The 21075-nt window shown below is 35.1% G+C and overlaps 1 protein-coding gene across 1 annotated transcript in view; it reads right to left on the minus strand.

Annotated features, from left to right (window-relative positions):
* Positions 1-396: 396 nt before the first annotated feature.
* The window catches only part of LOC131046878 (protein ROOT PRIMORDIUM DEFECTIVE 1), a 36899-nt gene continuing 16220 nt past the window's right edge, over positions 397-21075 (minus strand). The window contains exon 2 of the mRNA XM_057980691.2: positions 397-2439. Within this exon, the coding sequence (XP_057836674.2) occupies positions 1434-2439 (1006 nt within the window). The 3' untranslated portion in view covers positions 397-1433. The remainder of the gene's footprint in view (positions 2440-21075) is intronic.

Consider the following 21075-nt stretch of genomic DNA (forward strand, 5'->3'; position numbering starts at 1 on the left):
GTAACCTAAATGCTGTCAGGTGTCTTTAGTACTGCAATGCCTGTAGAGAATTTTCTTTACTAAGAAGAATTTAATCATACACCCTGCAATTTCACCATACTCAGGCTCACTATCAGAAATCAAGAGACCTCTAACTTGACCAGCATACAACGTCTTTAGCAGGAAAGACGCAGTTTTATCTGGATACCAGACTATAACTAAGCAAACTCAAATATCTGAATAACATCTAGTACAAGTTGGGAAACATGTGAAAAAAAAAATCTGTGCAGATATTTTTTGATAATTAACTGTGCCCATTTCTTATGAAAGAATAATTTGATGCAGGCTTTACTTGATAAAGGAATTTTTTGTTTATTTTTAAATTTCTGCATGCATCATCCCGGAGAAATTGATCCATGAACCATAAATGAACTAAGATTTACTCATCTCAGCCTTCTGTCCATACTGAATTTAAAATAAGTTCAAAATGACAAGAACTTTGAATGTTCCATGAAAACACGGTTCATGAGATCTCTGTCATTGCTGACAGTAGTCTTTATATAGTTGTTGAACAAAAAAAGCGTAGGCATGATGCAGTCAAGAGTTTCGGTCTTGCAATTCTGCTTTTTCGGTACCATCTGAATTTAACTTTTGATTGGTTTTGTTTCCAAGATAAGAATTCTAATACAATACAAGAAAAAGACAATTGCTGTGTACGAATGCTTCATCTAGGTATGGAAGCATACAATTTTCTATCCAATTTTTACATCTTTTGGCAAGTTAAATGTAAACAATAAGCTTCTTCTGTGTCCAGCAAGGATTCTGAGGACGTATTTGATTCCAGTCTGGCCATACACGAAAAGGGTAGACTTTGCCTTACTTATATACTCTTGGGAGAAAATCTTTATATTGTTATTTTATGCAAAAGCGTATAAAAAATATCAATCCTGAGAAATCTTGCCTGTAAAACAAAAATGTTAGAACCTCTTATCACAAAGCCTGAGACCTGGTTGTTCAGACTTCAGAGTAATATTCAAAATGTTGAGATTCTGATAAAAACAGCAAGCTGGGAAAGCATGTTTCCAAATGATTTCCCACTCCACTTGAAAACTTGCCCTAATACTTCACCAAAAACAGAAGTTACAATACTGAATTCTGGCCAGAATATCATGAGCAACATTTGATGTCAAGGCCCAAAATGGCAACCGAAGAAAAAGATGATATCATCTTCAGTTCTCTACATTGTTAAGTTGTTGGTCCTTGCACCTTATAGCATGATACTTCATATTTTGGGGTGCCACATTTATCTCTTTCCCAATCAATACTATTCTTCACAAAAGAATAAGTATTTACCATTGCAATCTGTCCCCGTATTGATCTTTAAATCACCTTTCCAAATCTGTTTTTCAGTATTCCTCACCCAACAAAAGAAACAAGGAGCCTGCTACTCAGTTCTATGGACTTCTCGTCACCATATCAACTTCCTTTCTAAAGTTATCATGGGACTGCATATCCATATTGTTCATTAATCTATCATTGGACTCCATGGCATTGCATCCACTGAGACCTAAAGACATCTGCTGAGATCTTCGGAAGTCATTGTGATCTGAATCTTCTGTCTTTTTGGACAACAAATCTTCATCCAGTTTATAGCTACTTTCAAAATATTCCCTCATCATTTTCTCATCATCTCGATCATTATTCTTATAAAAAGTCAAGCTTGGATCAAGGGTAGCCTTTCTGGGACTCAACAATATCAACTGCACCAGCTTCCTTCTGGCAAGATACACGGGATTAGGGGTTATCAATTCCCCCTTACTATAAGCCTCCCTGAGAAAAATAGTATGAAGCTTGCCATAGTTTCCACGAGTAGATATATAAAATATACCTTGATGTTGCAAGAGAAAATCCTTCAATTTATTGGGTAAATAAAAACACTCCCTAAAATGGGCAATCTTCTCCAATGTAATGTTCTTTTCAACAGTGAGAGTCAAAAATTCATGGAGTGTTGCAATCACTCTCTTCTGCAAACGCTTCTGAGCCTCTAGGGTTCTAAGATCTTGCCTACTAATATCTTCATAGGGGGACCAATATGGCATTCTTTGCCATTTCATTAAAAAAACTCTATAAGCCCTAGAAATCCTAAAACAAGGTGGCAAATTGATAAGAAAAGAGAACCTGGTATCCTCCTCTCTTCTGCTGCCTCGATCTCTGTATTCCTTCTCTCGAACCTTCTCTATTGCACAGACTGCTAAACTAGGGTCTCGATTGGCAAGCTCCACATACTTCATCAGTCCATTTTTATCTCTTGGATTTGGACATGTGAGCTGAAAGTATTGGGGATATTTAAGAATTATTGATACTTCTAGATCATCTGGTAGCCCTAAATCTTTGCGAGCATGATAAATATGCTCCAAGCAGACCCTTCCTCCAGCAGCCATCATTATGAGCTTTTGAAGCCTGAAAAAAAAAAAAAAAATTAATTTTACCTTTGTGAGTAGGTTAGTCTTACTCCAAGAATAATGTACCATTGTTAATTACAGAAGTACACAAACACATTTTCAAACTCTAGATCAAAGCAAAAGCTAAAGGGGTAATCAAAAGTGGATAATACCGTAGTGCACTGTAGTAAAAGGAAACAATTGCATTATAATTAAATCAATAATGTCTATGATTGACCAAAAAAGACGAATTGAACATAACATACATACCAGTTTAATACACATGTTTGTTATAGCAAAAGCACGCTAGCATCAATTCAAACTCTAAACCAAAAAGAGAGCTAAAGGGGCAAACAGAAGCAGGTGCCCTAACACTGTAGCAAGAAAGAAAAAAGATATTATATTAAACTCCCTGAGTGATCAAGTTGGGAGAATGGGACTGAGAAAAGATCCATGTATAGTACACAAATCTTAATACAAATTGAAATACTGTAACTCACATTCAAACCCTGGTTCCAAATGGAGGCCAACCAAAACAGGTAGAACCTGACATCACGGCAAGAAAGACAGAAAGGGGAAAGTTATATGAATGTCTTGCAATTCAAATTCAAACTTTACATCAAAATGAAAGCTAAATGGATAATCCAAACTGTATTACCCTAACACAACAGAAAGAAAGAAAGAAGCAGAAAATCATAAGAATGCCTAAGAGTCAAATTCAAACTCTAGCTCAAAACTAAAGCTTAAAAGCCAACCCAAAGAGGGCCTAACACTGTAACAAGAAAGAAAATATATTATATGAATGTCTAGAAACTCAAATTCAAACTCTAGATCAAAAGAAAGGCAAAAGGGAGATCACAAAGAAACAATACGATAACTCCATAGCAAGAAAGAAAAGAGGGAAAGCGTACATTAATGCCCTGAAACTCACATTAACCTTCAAGATCGAAAACAATTTTTAAAAGCCAATTCAAAGGAGGTATTCTCTAACATTATAGGAAGAAATAAAGGAAAAGTAATGTCCTGTAAATCACACCCAACTCTACATCAAACCAAAGCTGAAGGATACTCCAAAGGCAGTATACCCTAACATTGTAGAAAGGAAGAAAGAGAATTTTAAATTATATGAATGTGTCGTAACTCAAGATCAAACTCTAGAAGAAAATCATATCCAAAAGGCTAATCTAACACAGGTTTACTGTTGTACGGTAGCAAAAGAGAAAGAAAATATATGAATGCCAGTGAGGAATGCAATTGGTGAATACATCTATGTACAATAAAGGTAAAGATATTTTTTAAGGTCACTGACACGTGAGAGACCAATGCAATAATTAGCTATAAAATTTAAAGACCATAAATCAAAACTAAAACACTCCTATAGATCAAAACCTATGGACTAAGGAAGAGACTGAAGTATGATAGATAATCGATGGTAATAGTCTAATAGATGCACCATATTCAATTTCCAATTCAAATCACAGTCAATACTAAAAAGGCTAACTCCAAGGCAAGCAATTCAAATCCAATCTCTATATCAAAATCAATACCAAAAAGGATACTCCAAGGAATGTCAATTTAACTCTTAAGTCTATATTGAAACCAATATGAAAAAAGCTACACCACGGCAGGCAACTCAATCTCTGAACTCTACATCAAAACCTTTGTTACTGGTTCAGCCACTTGAACCTGCTGGTTCAGGTCTGATCCAGTCCCGATACAAATCTGGGCTTTATTTAGTTCAGTAGGAGATCCAGCCAGGGCTCTACAAAAAAAGGTTTGTGGGTTGTCCAGGATGAACCTGGGCAAACATGTCCCGAATTTCACCTCCTTCTACTCTAGCTCCTAGGAACCCCTTTTTTTGTGATTTATTCTGTTTTTCTGATTTGGCATTTAATTCATTATTCATCCTTGCTGTTTTTAGGCTTATTTCCAAATAACAGAATGAAATGACTTCTTATGGAATACCTTGTTTGCAGCTAACATAAATCATAGGAATCCTCGTGAGGATTGACACTCTTTTATCAAATGCAATGAACAGGTTGTTGATGATATAGCGTCAGAAGCAATCCTTCAGGGCCATTAAATAGATATCAAATATGAGAATGGCCTATCGGCCTTACATATTTAATAAACTGATTTACTTATGCATTAATATCGAACCTATTGATTCATCGGGTTTGTATAATTAATCATTAAAGTAAGTTATCGGGTTTGTTATATAAACATTAGACAATCAATTTAATTAACAGATGGTGTTATTAATGAATCGGTTTGTTGAAAGGCAATTATGACAAGACACGTCTTCTATTGGAAAGAAATCGGATTTCATTATATATGGAGAATACGTCCTTCTTATTGGCATATCGTGGAAGATAGAAATTAATACTCAGATCAAAATATACAAGAGGCGGATTTAAGATAGATATCAGTAAGCATACTACATATTCTCTGGCAAACCAACGTGATCTTCTGTAGCAGTCCGACTTATCCTTCTGCAGTTTGTGTTCAGTGAATCTGATAAGTTAAAGAGTTTCCATTCTGCAGCAATAAGAATTCGATCCAACGTACCTTCAGCAGATTGAATTTTGACAGTTCAATTTCTCTATTACCTTGTGTGGGTAATTGTTGTGTGCATAAAGCTTCAAGCAGTGAAGCCATTACCTGAATATCATACTCAGGCCTGATTATATAAATAACTGTTAATTTTTGTGGCTGGGTTTTCACCTTCATAAGGAAGGTTTTCCCAGGGTAACTTAGTGTTCATACTGTTCGTTTGAGGTGAATTTTGTTTTCTAATATAATCTGATCTTAAATTTAACACAGGTGTCTAAACCGATCAGTTCACTTCTACCAGCATGCTCCAGCCTGTGTGTTGATAAGAGCCTTGGATCACAATATGATCATCTATCAAACCATAATGGAAAGAGGGGTTTTTAATCAAATATTGTAGTTGGAAATACCCAGGTAGATATGTATGCAAAATGTGAAAACATACACAAGGAACATGAGGTGTTTGACAAAATGCCTCAAAAATGTGGTACTAGCATACCTATATTTTAAAAACAATTATGTAAAAGATGTTAAAAGATATCATTATGGAGGCAGCTATTTTATTTGTTCATTATTACACCTAAAAGTTACCCTAATATTTTACTATGCTATTAATATTTTAAACTAACAATCCAAATCGTAATAGTAATACTGTAATAGAACCCTAACCCTAACGTACTAATCCTTACCATGACTGGACCGTAATCATTATCATACCCCTAAATGATCCCTAATTGAACCATAACTGTAACCCTAATTGAATTATATCAAATCATATCATTATTATATATTAATATTTATTATATTATATTATATTATATTTATCCTTTTCCTTATCTTTGAGAAAAAGTTGGATTTTATGTGCATCTATTTTGAATCCCCATGCTGCCACTGTAAACGCCTTTCAATATTTATCCTTATCTATGCAAAAAAAAGTATATTATATTATATACTTTATATTATTATTATATTTATCTTTATCCATATATTTGAGAAAAAGTTGGATATTATGTACATCCATTTTGAATCCCCATGTTTCCATTGTAAACACCTTTTAGCGTAATCATGGAATACAACGATTGCATAATATACATAAAACGGTCTTCTTGGTGAAGCTTCAAGACTTCTTAAGAAATCCAATCGATGCAAATCTAATATGATTTTTACACTCAAAAAACACGATTTTTTGCCTTATTGAAAATTCTAAAAATGGCATTCACTATACCGGTCTGTGTGATTTTGAAAGCCTTATTTTGGGCTTGGTGGCAAGGGCTCCACCCCTAGATGTCGCCTCATATTGTGACAAGGAATGCACCAAGGGTGTTGCCCCTTGACCCTACTAAGGGAACTACTCCCAAACCTTTACCACACTCATTTGATACATATTGTGATTGTATTTTCCATAAAATTTTATAGTTTTCTAAAAAAATTGAGTACTTTTTAAGTTGCCAAGCCTAAGTCAAGCCCAAGTATGTGAACTATGGTATGGATATCCATCAAAGCAAAATAGAAAGAAGATTTTAATCAAGTATTACAACTTGTGAATGCCCTAAAAGATATCTATGCCAAGTGTGGAAGCATACAAAAGGCATGTGAATTGTTTGACAAAACGCCTCAATAACATGTGGTCTCTTGGAATGCCATGTCTGCAGCACGTACACAAAAAGAATTTGTCAAAAAGGGCCTTGGAAACATTAAGAAATGCAATTGAAGATGTAAAGCCAAACATTTCATTTGGCAAATTTTATTATTATTAATAGTAATAGTAAATAATTATATTAACTTATTATTAGATTATTATAATATTATACATTAACTTATTAATATTGTATAAAGCTTGTAAATAGTTTTGAACATTCAAAATATTAGAGGCATCTAACATTTATGATTTTTATAAGTTCTTACTATGTTATCAGAACTGAGTCTAATTCAAACCGAATCCATGATCCAATCTAGTTTGCCTATGGATTTGTATAGAAACCTGCATTTTGGGGTTGGGTTTATCTAGGACAAACTCAAGCAAACCCATTTGTCCTCTATGCTTTTTTAATTTTATTTTTTGCTTCAAGTTTGACTTGGTTGCCCTAATACAGATTTTAAACCCTTAAAGTCACTTCTAAAACATATCAAACACCAAAACAGGGTCATTTTATCTGATTTTTATAGCAAAAAACAAATATTGTTCCAGGAATTTGAACATTCATTTTTGCTTGTTTAATCAACAAAAAGAGCTAAAGATTGATCTCTGAATGTTCTACAACGATTCCATTGTGGCATTCCTACGTATTTGCAAGTGTCCATTGACTGCCAAGATCATAGAAGAATATTTTTGCAAAGGTTTTATTTTTCTCCATCTTTGTTTTACAAACATGAAACAAACTCTTTCCTTTGTTTTTCTAGGTTTCTTTCATTCTTCTATGAATGTATCAAAAGAGCTAGGTTTTAAATTTTTATTTTTTTTTTAAATTTATTTGTTTTGAATGTGTTGTTTATAAAAAAATTGGCCATAGGAATCACAATGGCATCTAGTTCTAACTCCATAGCCCAACCTAAATAAAAACACGTCCAAGTTCTCCTCTATAGAGGTATGTTGATATGATACAACCAATTCTAGGTGGTGAGAGGTATATTTGGATATGCCAAGAATGTGATGTTAAATATTCAAGGCCATATAATGGGGTGAAAGCCTATTTGTGTGTGATATCTCGACAAGGCATCAAAGCTTGCCCTGAAAAGATGGTGTACTTGTGCAATTGGAATAAGTGATAGCATATATGTTATGGAGAATGGGCAAGGAGATGAACTAGCAAGATTTAGAGTAAACCATCCCCTAGCAAAATGAAGATCAAAGGGAATGAAGCCGCCAATGCCCTCATCTAATCCCAATGTTATGGTAGAAAACCATGATAGCTCTGATACCAATTGATAGTTCTGATACTTAATGTTAAGTACAGATGCCAAGCTAATAAGATGAGAGGGGGGGGTGAATCATACAAACTTAATCTTCCATAAAAACAACAGATTCAACCTCGGTAACATATACTTCAGTAATATAACCAAAACTGCTAAACATGCAAACTCAAAAGCATATAAACATCATAACACTCATAACACCAGATTTAACGTGGAAACCCAAATAGGGAAAAACCACTGTGGGATTTCGGACCCACTAAGAAATATACTCTTCTAGAGTATGCTCGGTTAAAAGCAAATCCTATTAAAGATTACAAACACATTACTAGATGTGACCCGGTTAAAGGATTTCCCTCAAATCTGTTAGGATCTTCACCTTGTTAGAAGTGACCTTGTTAAAGGATTTCAAACACTCAATCAGAATGTCACCTTGCTAAAGGGTTTTACAAATAAGACTGTTAAGTCTACTCGGTTAAGAGATTTTCTATCACTTCACAAAATAACAGTAATAAAAATCTATCTGCAACTTCACATCTAAAATGCTAAAGCAGATTCTTATTCGCTCAATACAATATAAGACTTATCTTGTCCATCTGCTGGGCTCTATACTCTGTTATTCAAACAGGTCTTCAAGCTTCTATGCTCGGTAATCACTATGTAGCATCCCTGTGCATACACTTGTCCGCATACATTGTTTATCAACAGTTCCTTATTTATAAACAATTCGCCAACTGCTTAATCTCCTTGATCACATTTCCCATGATCAATCATAGCCATCAGATCTTCAAACTTGACTAGGTTCAATGTATCCTTCGATCTGAAAACGTTTTACCCCGCCTTGGAACTTGTGCTAGGGTATTGCGGTTCAATCTAAGCTGTAGATCTTCCTGCCGATTTTCCTTTGCCATAGATTCTTTAACAAACTTCATTCACGGTATATCAATCATTTAATCATAGTCAGCTCATCAGCTTCCTTCATTAAATAATGTTTTTATTCATTCAATGCATTCTGTTATTACTCGGTTGCAACTCGATAAATACTAAACTTCACTCGGTAGACATTCTGCCTTCATTAACAGATAGCAATAACCTTAGGGTTTACCGACTAGCTTCTTTGCTCGGTAACATATTATAGTATTAACCTTACAATCAATAACATATGTATGATATCAAAACAATCTAAACATCATGATCTCATCATTGTCTAACTCGGTAATAGTTGCCCATTGAATAACTTATTCCTCCCTTTATTCATCATATTCTTTCTATGTCTTTTACCGACATCTTTATACTCATCAAATCATACTTCTCAAGATATTGCAACATCATACTAAATTAGAAAATCAATTTCTTGACATCAATGACAAAATAATAATATTAAGACAGTAAACATCCTTAATCAGTTTTATCCATAATCATCAACAACCTTCTCAATATCCTTAATGAAATGCCAACAATCTCTCCTTGTCTATTATAATGCCAAATGCCAACAAACCACCCATTTTTTGCCACTGTTTAAGGTGAGGAACTCACTCAAATAAAACACCAAAGGAACCTTTGGAATTGCATTTCAAAATGAGACTTGACACATTACTCATCAACACATAACAAGATGTATTTACCCAAATGGGTTGACTTTCAATGTTGTTCAATCACCATATTGACAAGAAATAGTGAAAAAAATTAATGAGGCTCCAATAGGGTACAAGGGCTCAAGTTATAAGGTGTGTGGCACCTTATTGGAAAAAGAGGTCAAGCTTGTATAAGATTCATTAAAGCCCATAAGGTATTCATGGGTCAAGATAGGGGTGTCTATTGTTTCCGGTGGGTGGAAAGATGCTGAAAATCAGCCCTGCATAAATGTTATTGCAATGTCCCCTAAAGGAGCAATATTTTAAAGAGTCGTGGATTGTGAGGGGCAAGTGAAAGATGGCCTTTATTGCTAATATTCTCACAGCAGCCATTGAGGAAGTGGTACTTTATAACAATATTCAAGTCTTAACAAACAACACAAAGAATCATAAAGTCCTAACAAACAACACAAAGAATCATAGGGCTGCTAAGACGCAAAGAATCGCAGAGCTGCTAAGTTGTTGGTTGAGGAACGCTATTCACATATCTTTTCAACATCTTGTGAGGTCCACTCTCTCAATCTTGTGCTACAAAAGATTGGAATTGATAGGGTAAAAGCGTTGTATGCAAAGGTTGAGGACATTCAAATGTTCATCACCAACAACCACATGTTGCAAGGCATTTTTGGATCATTTTCAAAATTTGACTATTGAACGTAAGTGGAGTAGTGTAAAATTTTATATTTTACTTTCACTTTAGTTACTTCAATTTTGTTTTTTTAAACTTAGTTACTTAAGTCTTAATTTCATCATCTATTCTAATTCTTCTTTAAAGTTTTTTTTAATTATCTTATTTGTTATTTTTTAACAGGTTGTTGAGACATGTTTTTCCTAACACAATTGTCTTGAGACAACTTAAGAATGTTTGAGAGGCACTTTCTAACATGGTGATTAGCCCAAATTGATCCATATGGAGGCAAAGTAACATCGAGAGGGCAACAAACGTTAAGTGGATAATCCTAGATGGCTCTTGGTAGAATTGTGTGGAACATCTCCTTGATTTCAGTCAGCTCATTTTGAGCATGATTTGTTATATTAACATGGATAATCCTTGCTTGGGAGAGATATATGATGGCATCAACTCAATGATTGAGAAGATGAAGAGCATCATAAATGCGAAAAAAGCGAGACCTTGAAGAAACTTTCTTCAAACAAGTGCACAATTATTGAAGAAAGATGGAACACAATGAGCACTCCACTACATCTTCTTGCCCCTACATTGAGTCAAAAATAATATAGTGTTGAGATTTTTTTTGTGTCAATAAAGGCTGCCCCATTTAGAAATTTGAAGTTGTTGGAGAATACAAGACAACATTTTGTAAACTCTTCCTTAATCCTAATTTGCAAGATAGTCATGAGTGAGTTCATTGATTTTGTAAACTCAAATGGTCAAAGTAAAACTGTGTTATAGGATTAAAAAGGATGCTCACAATTGGTGAAACTTCCATAGCAAAAAATTCCAACACCTGCAACCCCTTGCAATTATAATTTTATCACAAGTTAAATAAATTTTTATTTTTAGTCTTAAAAGCTTCAACTTTCGTTTATAGTTTTTTACATTTTTTTTATAATGTATAAGTCTATCTCTTTACTTTGTCTTCATAGGTTGCTAGTTCATTCGCATCTAAGAAGAATTGGAGCACATATTCTTTCATCCACTCAATGAAGTGCAATAGATTACACTCAAATAGAAAAGAGAATTTAGTGTATGTGCATTCCAACTTGCACATCCTTTTGTACTGACAACATGGCTACAAGGAAGGGGACACGAAGTTGAGGGACATAGAGCCAGAGCATACTATTTTGGATGGTTGTGCTTCCCAACATTTTGCACTTGAGGAGTCCAAAAGCTGGCACACTTTTAATGTGAGTGGCTTTCGCAATAGCACTACTTGTGGCTCATCTAATGTTCTTACATCATCTAACATTAATGATGACAATGATATTGATGGTTTAGAAAATTCATGATGATTAAAACTAATTGCTGAACTTGAAATTATTATTTTAATAATGGACTTGAAGTTTGTACAACAATTATTTTATAATATTCATCATTTATGTTTATAGAAAGTTCATTTATGATATTGTTCAAGTTTATGGTGATTTAGTTATTATATAATCCTATGTGATATTCTAATATTAATTCTTACTTTTAGGTTATATATATATATATATATGGTCATGTCCCAGGACTAAAACAGATCATAGATCACATTTATAATGCTTGGGTGACTTACGGAATCACCATCTCCCTTATCCGGCCATCATTATGATGCCAATATTATTAAAAACCTTGTACATAAGTGCCCAAGTTAAAGAAATATAAAAGGAGTTTTAAAGCAGCGATTAGAGGCGTTTGTTATGAAGGCAGCGATAAGCATTCAGTTTGTTAAGGGTTGTTAACAAAGGGATGTCACCCTTGGTGAGAAGTCGTCCCTCCTTTGAATCAACACCTCCATTCATAAAGGCATACGATGAGGTATAAAAGGAAGATCCATTCATTTGGTAAAGACATCTAGAAGGGATCAAGGAATGGAATAAGGAGGAGATCAGAAAATAAATAATCTGATCTGGAGATTGTTTTGGATGAGAAATCATGAAATAGAAAATAAAAAGCAGAAATCTGATTTGTGAATCAGTAAGTTGTCTATGATATGAATTTAGGAATGATTGGAAAACAACATTTGATCTGAGATCAGAAATTCAGACAAATAAGAAATAGAGATCTGATCTGGATAATAAGGCAGTAAGAAGTTGGAATTAATAAGCAGTAATAATCTGAATTATAAGGTAGTAGGATACAATGGATCATTATATTGTTGAAGTAATTGGTATGCCATATGTTTAAATCCAATATTGATTAGTTTGTGAACTTAGTAAAGAACATATTTATTTATTTATTTATTTATTTATTTATTTATTTAACTTGCCAATCCATCAAGAATCTTAAAATTACTAATTATTCATTTGATTTTATAAAGCAATCATATTAGGAATTGGCAAGGAAACATAATAGGGAGATGCAGGAGTGACTACCCATTGAGTTGGGATGCTTGTGGGCCAAGGGGTTGGATTGACTTGGTTGGTTGTTTGGTGCTCTTGGGCTTAATTGTGGAGGACAGTCTCTTGGCGCCCTATTGTGCTTTCCTCAAGTTTCTAATATGGTTGGTTATTAGGAATAAGCTATACTGTGCATGTTTATAATGGGAATCTTCATTATCATTTTTTATTATTTTCCTAAATTCAATTGCTATTGTGTAATTTAGTAAAGAATACTCTTGTAAATAAATTGTATTATTGGATTTGTTATTTTTTGGGCAAAATTCAGGTACTCCCTCAATAGGGGACATTATATATAAACTATGTTACCCCGAATTTCCGGGACGGGGGGACGGGGAAACGGGTTTCCAGGACTTTTTTTTTCCCTGGAACAAGGGGCGGCTATATATATATATATAGCAACATAATAACATTTATAAATTAGAGTCTTGATTCTAATTTTAATATCATTGAATCAATGATCATTCATTGAATCATCATAGAACTAAGAACATAGCATCAAACGAATCAAATCGAATCATCATTGAATAAGATTAAGAACATAGGATAGCATCATGATCAAATTAATCAAATAAGAGTTCAAATTTCAATTTCATACATTCATAGATATAATTCATTGAAACAATGAGAAGTATCACTATCAAGTATCATATCATAGATTCATATATCAAAATATTTAAATAAGCAAAGGCTGCAAGTTTCAACTTTCAACAAAATGATACATTGAAAAGCTAAAGTAATAGATAAAGAGTTAAGACTTAAAGTATCATATGAATATCATATATCAAGATAATGTATCAATGTATCATATAATGTCGAAGTGAGAAGACTCAAAGTGACAAAGTCAAAACGAAACGAAACTTTGAAAAAATAAAAAATTAATCGCTTGTAAATTATTATAATATTTATTATTTATTAATAATTATTAAATTAATAATTAATTAATTATTTATGAATAATAAATATTATAATAATTTACAAGAGATTAATTTTTAAAAATTAGAAAAACTTTACTGGCTGCAATCAGGGATCTGGATTTCCTAAAAAAAAAAATTAATTGCTTTCAAAACTGAAAAATAATATTTTTTAATTTTTTTATTAAAAAAAAAATTTAACTGCTCTTAGCGCCAGAAACGGCTACCTGTCCCCAAGACGGCTAGGGGACGGCTTGGACATCCCCTGCTGTCCCGAGGATGGTCAACGGTCCCTGGAAAAATAGTTGACAGTTTTCGGGATGATTTCCAAAAAATTTTGGGGATCAAGGACGGCTTGGAAACGTTTCCGGCCGTCCCCAAGTCCCTGAAAATGGTTTTCGTTTCCAAAACGGGTGCCTTAAGGCCGGAAACGCGTTTATGGGTAACACTGCATATATATGTATATATATGTATGTGTATGTATGTATGAAGTGCAATGCATGTATGTCACCTTTTCACTTTATGCATTGATCAGCATATTTTCCAAATGACTTATTGTATGGATTTAATGAAATGGGTTTAGTCTAACTATATGTTCAAAGATGGTGTTCCTTTGCATGTTAGTTGATGGTTTTGTCTATGGTGTGATAAGTAAAGTACTATGGCAAGATCCTTGAGAGGAATTGTGGTATCTTTATGTGATATTTGTATGCAATGAATGTGTGAGAGCCTTATGAAAATATGTGTGCGTATCTGTGTGCACACACGCGTGCGTGTGGACAAACCCAAAATGAACCCAACCCCAATTTTTTTTCACTAAATCTATAAATTGAATGAACCAGTATCAAGATCAAAAACTTGGATCAAAACCAAATACTATATAGACATATCCAAGGCAAGTAGCTCAAGACAAAAAGTAAAAGGCTCATCCAAGGTAGGTAACATAGAGGCAAACTCTATTTAAAAATTGGTACAAATGGAAACTCCAGACAGGTATAACCTAACATTGTAACCCAAATTCAACGTGCCATACATAATGCCAATACACTAATGCATTAACTATAGTTGGCAAATCTAATAAATATAATGACATGGGTTTAGTCTAACTATATGTTTAGAGATGGTGTTCCTTTGCATGGCAGTCGTTGGTTTTGTCTATGGTGTGATGTATATAGTACAATGTCAAGATCCTAGTGAGGAATTGTGGTTTCTTGTAATGTTCCCTATCGGGACTTTATTGAATTTGCCCTAGAATTCCTAATTGAAGCCTGGATTAATGCCTTGATTTAGATCCTCAGCCAGGTTAGTCGTCAATAAAAAAATAAACACATATTTCAACAATGTTCCAAATGGAATTCTACTCATCATTATAATACTATTAATGTACATGAGATTTGCTTGAGACTTTTCTTATCATTCCATCCACGCTATGAAGCACCTGTGAATCATACAAGGTGCATTAAGCCTATCCATCAAGCCCAGGAGCTAGTTAATGGCACCTGCCATTCTACCTCCCAACACCATTTGGGGTTACCACTACTTGAATGGACCTTTTTGCTACTTGCCTTCCTCATATGTACCACCTACCCTCCATAATGGGATGGTGGATTAGCTATAACTTGTATTGTGTTGAGTGATGGTTGATCTTCTTCAATATGTCTCCCCCTTTTCTCCTTGTGGCTTTCTCCATTTATGACATCATTTCTTGAAGATGTGTCCTTTGGAAGTATCTGCCCTTTCATAAGGGTCATCTCCTTTGGATCTAACTGTTAGTGATTCCCCTTCATAACTATTATTCATCACAAATGATTCTTTTAAATGCTTGAATCGTTGGCCTTATGAACGATAGCTATTCCTTCTAAACTAATATCTTAGTTCCTATGATTAATCCTTAAGTAAACTGTTGCTGCTTGCTTTGCATATTCTAACTTTCCAATTTTTGTTCAATGTTATCTAAAACGATGCCTTTAATCAATCTTTGTGATAACTGTTTATGGATGGATATTTCCCTGCAATTTGTTGCTTGTATTAATTAATTGAATTGCCGTTTTTCCTTCATGTTGGTGTGGTTTTATGCACGTTCAACACAGAATAAAATACCCAAAGATATCCTATTCTCTCTTGATCAAAATCTACTATGTGCTAAACAGCTGAACTGTGTAATCACAATGATGACTCCAAGGTTCCCAAATGCGTACGGATAGTCTCAGTTGGTTCGTTGTGATTCGCCGGTAATCTCAAGGGGGGCTTACATAATGGTTTGAGGAGTTAATCAGCTTTTTTTTCTTTTTTTGGAATGATTTTGCAATAAGCTCTTTCCAATCCTACTTCTACTAAGACTTGCAAAAAAAAGGAAAAAAGGGGGAGGATATAGGAAGATAATTCTAATCCTAAGCTAATCCTCTGCACTCTGGAGATATAAATTGCAAAAGTGGAATTTAAACCAATTCTTGTTTCACCAAATTCAACAACTACACAAGAACAGTGCTATCTTCTAAGGTATTCAAAAGATTTTCATATCACTTATATTCACCAACATATTGAACAATGAATATAGTAATAGAAGTTAAGTTTTCATTTACTTGGTCAGGCTAACTTTGTAAAATAATTGAAAATCATTCAATTATAGAAAGTGTGAACAAACCAACTCCACATTAAGCAATTTTATCAATCCTTCATTCAATCTATCAACTTGGAAATTAAATCTATTCTAATGAGAGCCAAGAAACATTGCTAACTTGCAAAAGCGGACAAAGATTCACCAAACTTCTATGAATTATGTCTATTACTTAAGAAGTATCACTACAACAATTTCTCTGAAATCTCTCTTTACAAATGAGAGGGAAGAGCCTTAAATAGGAGTACAAAATAAAAAAAGGGCTAGGATTAATTTAAGATCAATGACCAAGATTAAAATATTAGACCCTAATTAAGGCAAGTTACAACAATTATCCAAAATGGACCAATGAGAAATAAAAGACTATTAAATCCATCTTTCTTCTAGAAGTGGGTGTCCCTTACGCTTTTCTTTGGCAGCATATTCAATGAACCTGATCACTATGGGGTCTAGCTCTTCCATTGGGACACTTGGCATAATGTCGATCTTGTATTCCATCTGGTCCATATCATCTTCACATGTGGCAAAAGTGGCTATCCAATCTATTTTCAGTTTACGAAAACCATCCTCAATGGACAGAAATGAGGGTGCCTTGCTAAAATGTTGCTTCTGGGTTGGATTCGTAGAAATGAAGAAGTTGCTTTGAACTTTGGCTTCCAAGTTCTCTACATCCATGTCCTTGTTTCAGACTATTCTTGCTCAAGCACATCGGAGATTGTGACGAAGACCTTGTCTTGAACCACTTTGATTGTTTCTTCTATTCTGGCACCATCAATCTTCATCTTCTCCAAGACTTCTCCTCTAGCCACCAAGACGTGATACCATGTGCTGAAGTCATATGATGCCCTAGCATCAATTACATTTCCATTGACTAAGTCTTGTTCAGGGATTCCTTTCAGCACCTTTAGACATGGGAGTCTTCTCTTGAAGAGTTTGAAAATCTTCCCAAAACTCAGCTATGCTTTGGATTCTATATACGAATGAAGAGATCAAACCATTAGACCTATGCCATTTCTTCCACAAATTTGATGGCCTTGTCTTCAACTTCTGCAATCCATTCCTCGGCTTCTTTGGTTTCCATCTTCATTCCTTCAAAGCTCTCAACTAATTCTTGTGGAAGAGCCAAAGGTGGAGTGCTTGTTGCCTCTTCTCTTCTAATAGGGTTTATCAAATGTCGGATATAATACTTCAATTGTTCACTCTCCACTTTGAGTTTGTCCTTCTTTTCTTTCTCTTTCCTTAGTCTTTCCTTGATGGCCATGATTGAATCGGCCATGAAATCATCTAACTCCTGGACTTCCTATACCTTTGTAGCAGGACCAAAGTCCACAGTCATTAGCTTGTAATCTTCAAGAGTGATGTCCTCTTTTGTTTTGTCAACTTTTGGAATGGCCACCTATACTAAATGAGATCATGTGCCATCTTTATGGATTAAGGAACATTTCTTCACTTTCTTCTTTTCCATAGGCCGGTTCAATCTAGCTAAGAACTCTACTGAATCGTCCACAGGTTGGACTTCTATAATAGCTTTCTTTTTCATTCTTTCTATTAACCAATCAGATATTGTTGGTTGTTCAATGCCATCACCTTCTTCATTTCCTTTATTTCCTTCATTTCCCTTGAGTGCGAAAATCGTTCCCTCCTAAAAATCTCCTTCTAAGATATCAACTTCAATATTCTCCAATTCCTCATCCATTACTATTACTGGATTATCAAGGCTATCAGGAACAATTTGTTGATGGATTGGTTCTTCGTTTGGTTCTTCACAAATTGGAGGAGGAATCTTCGTCTCAATTTGTAGATTTTTTGCAACTGGAGCTTTGTTCCTATATGTAGATGAGAAACTTCATCAACCAAAGAAGTGTTGGTAGAGGAAGATGCATTGTTTGTTTTTTGCTTATTGTGTATTATTTCCTCATCTAAAGTCCTCTTTCTTCTTGGCCTTAGTGAGCTCTCTATTGTATCCTTCCTTTTCCTAGAATTTCTACTTTCTGGTTTCTCAGCATTGTGAGTCACTTCATCCTCATCAGAAGAACAAGAATCCATGCTTCCTATTATATCATAGGTGAAGGCAGTATTCTTCTCCTTCAATTTGTGAGTCTGCTGATCCACCCACCACTTAGTGTACTTCATGACTAGCCTCATCAATGTATCCAAATCTAAGAGCTCGGGTTCAGACCAATCTGTTGCAGGAAGAGGTTTATCTTTTTCTTCTTCATAGCGTGGTTGGGTGTAATCTCCATCATCTTCCAATTGATCGGGTATGGGGAAAAGCTCAATTGTTCTAATCATACTCACTCATATCATGGACCACATTCTCTTACTTGTTTCATACTCATCAACCGCATTGGCCTAGAAATCCTCAAGATCAACTCTATGTTTATACTTCTTTATGTTTACCATCCCAATATGGTGATGGGGATCAAAGTTGGACCTTGATCGATAGAAAGAGAATGGGTACCCTTGCATTTCCACATCTACCTTATCAACTGCCTATGTTGATGGACATGATTCTAACATCTTTCCAATGAAAAGGGGAAAAGATATTCCAACCTTATTCTTGCCTCCTTGGATTTTCTCATATGTTTCCAATTGTCTGATGACTTCTAGTAGCATCATCTTATGTGTAGGATATCTTGGAAGTTTGTATGGGCATCCTGTAAATCCTTGGACCCTTAGGTATGTGAATCTAGGGAATTGAATATACCAAGATCTAAACTTGCCTATCAAATCCTTGGCCTCCCGTGTCAATCGTTGATGAGTGGCTCCTTGAAATATCCTAGTGATGTACATTAGGAATGCATCATTGACTCTTTTGAAATGGGATTTCTCCAATATATGCAATTGCAGATAGCAGTCATATGCTTTGAATTGACCATCCTTGTTTCCCACAACGCCTTTGCAAATCAATCCCTTGTATCTATAACATCTTGCCACCATGTAAATGATGTAGTAACTCATGTAAAAAGACTTTGTTTGCACCATATTTCTCAGCTGCTCATCTATGCTAATATTGATTATTTTTGCCCAATTCATCATCTTGATACCGGAAGTGACCTCGTCGATGAAGTAGAACATTCAAGGCTCGAATAGGGAGGCTTGAGGGCTTCCCATGACTATGTTTGGCAATAGGATGAAGTCTCCACACTCTTCTTTGAAATCTGTCCTAAAAAGTTTCTTAGGCATTTTGGTATAATAGGTCCTTGGCTTTTGCAACCATTGCTTGTTGATTACTTCAGCACAGGAGTCAAGTTTTGCTTCAAAAATTCTTAAGGTCTCCTCTTTGGTCTTGTATATGGTGGAATGGTAATCTGGAATACCAAATGCTTCTTTGATGGCCATTTCTCCAACGTAGGCCAGCACTCTGCCATCAAATGCCACAACTTGTCTCTCCTGGATGTTGTAATGTATGGCACATTCTACTATCAGCTCGTTGCATTGCATATCTGAAAGGAAATCCAGCTGCTTGGACAATTCCATTTCTCATCATTCTGCATGCTAAGGGTGAAGGAAAGCATTCATCGAGCCTGTACATTCTTTTCTTGAAGTCTTCGAGGTCCACATGGCCAAGGTTGGTATCTCCAACCTTCTTCCATTTTGTCACAATCTTGGACTCCAGTTATTGAAATTCAGCTGCACCTTTCTAGAAATCCCTCCTTGAGTTGACATCTACCATCTGAAAAACATGAAAAAATTTTAAGTTAAAAAAAATAGGGGGTTTGACGTTTGTTTCCAGCTTGGAGCACAAAGTTTGATGGAGTTTTGTTGATGTGTCTTTTGTACACGACCAAACATAGAATAAAATACCTAAAGGTACCTTATCCTCTCTTGAACAAAGTTCCCCGACTGTTGAAGATCTTGCCGAAGGATCAATCGAAGTAACTCCAAGGTTTTGATATGTAGGTTCTCTACGTGTGGATAAGCTCTTTGCGGTACGATGTGATTTTGCTGGAATCACAAGGGGACTTACTTTCGACGACCTGAACGTCTGATTTGCTTTGGATATTACTGGAACGTAGAATTTCATCAGCCCTTGATTTCGAAAAAAGCAAAAAGGATAAGGGTTGGAACAGGATCTATTTCTAACACTAAGAACGTAAGAACAATGAATGACCTTTGATGAAATTCTAACTAAGTCTTGCTTTGACATGCTAGGATCATCTCCACAAGGTTAGTGCGATCTTCTAAGGATGGCTTTATGATGTTCAGATCACCGCTACAAGCATAGACCCCGTCAAGTTGATGCATATCAATGAAGAAGCCATAATTGAAATTAAGCTTAAGCTGAATGATTCCAATTGACTACACAAGGCAAGTCTGCAATCAACAAACCGCTAGTAGTATGGATATACGAATTTCACCGTTGATCATACAAATTTCTTCCATTCACCTAATAACATGAAATCAAATTTGAGAAGTATAGAGACCATGCAAATTGTTGAATCGACCCATAGAATTCACCATTTCTTCAATGAAGTTTACAAGTCTTTTGCAACAATGTCTTGGCAACAATCTTTGCCTTCTCTTTCTACTCTACTCTAGCTATTTCCTACTCTCTGACTATTCCGGATTAGCTAACTATTAACTATTAACCCTTTACAAATGAGGAGCCAGGGCTTTATATGGAGAACCCCTTACAAACAGACGACTCTGATTGTCTTAGAATCAATGGCTAAGATTACAAGATAGAAACCCTAATTAGGGTTTGTTACAACAAACTTCCTCTAGCCAATGAGAAAATTACATTCCAAGAGTGAGGACCAATAGGAAGCATGGGTAGGTACACCGAAGTTTGTGCCGCCTCTGATAGATTAGATACATTGGATCTAGTCCTGTTGAGGTGGACCAATCCGACCGAAGGAATGATGACTGGGATGCCACCTTGCCTAATGCTTGTGACTTGGTTGATCCTCCTCTGTCTTTGATATGATGAATGATGTACTTCCTTTGCTTGACCAGGCTTCCTTATT

Source organism: Cryptomeria japonica, chromosome 9, assembly GCF_030272615.1.
Source record: "Cryptomeria japonica chromosome 9, Sugi_1.0, whole genome shotgun sequence".
NCBI classification, from domain to species: Eukaryota; Viridiplantae; Streptophyta; class Pinopsida; order Cupressales; family Cupressaceae; genus Cryptomeria; species Cryptomeria japonica.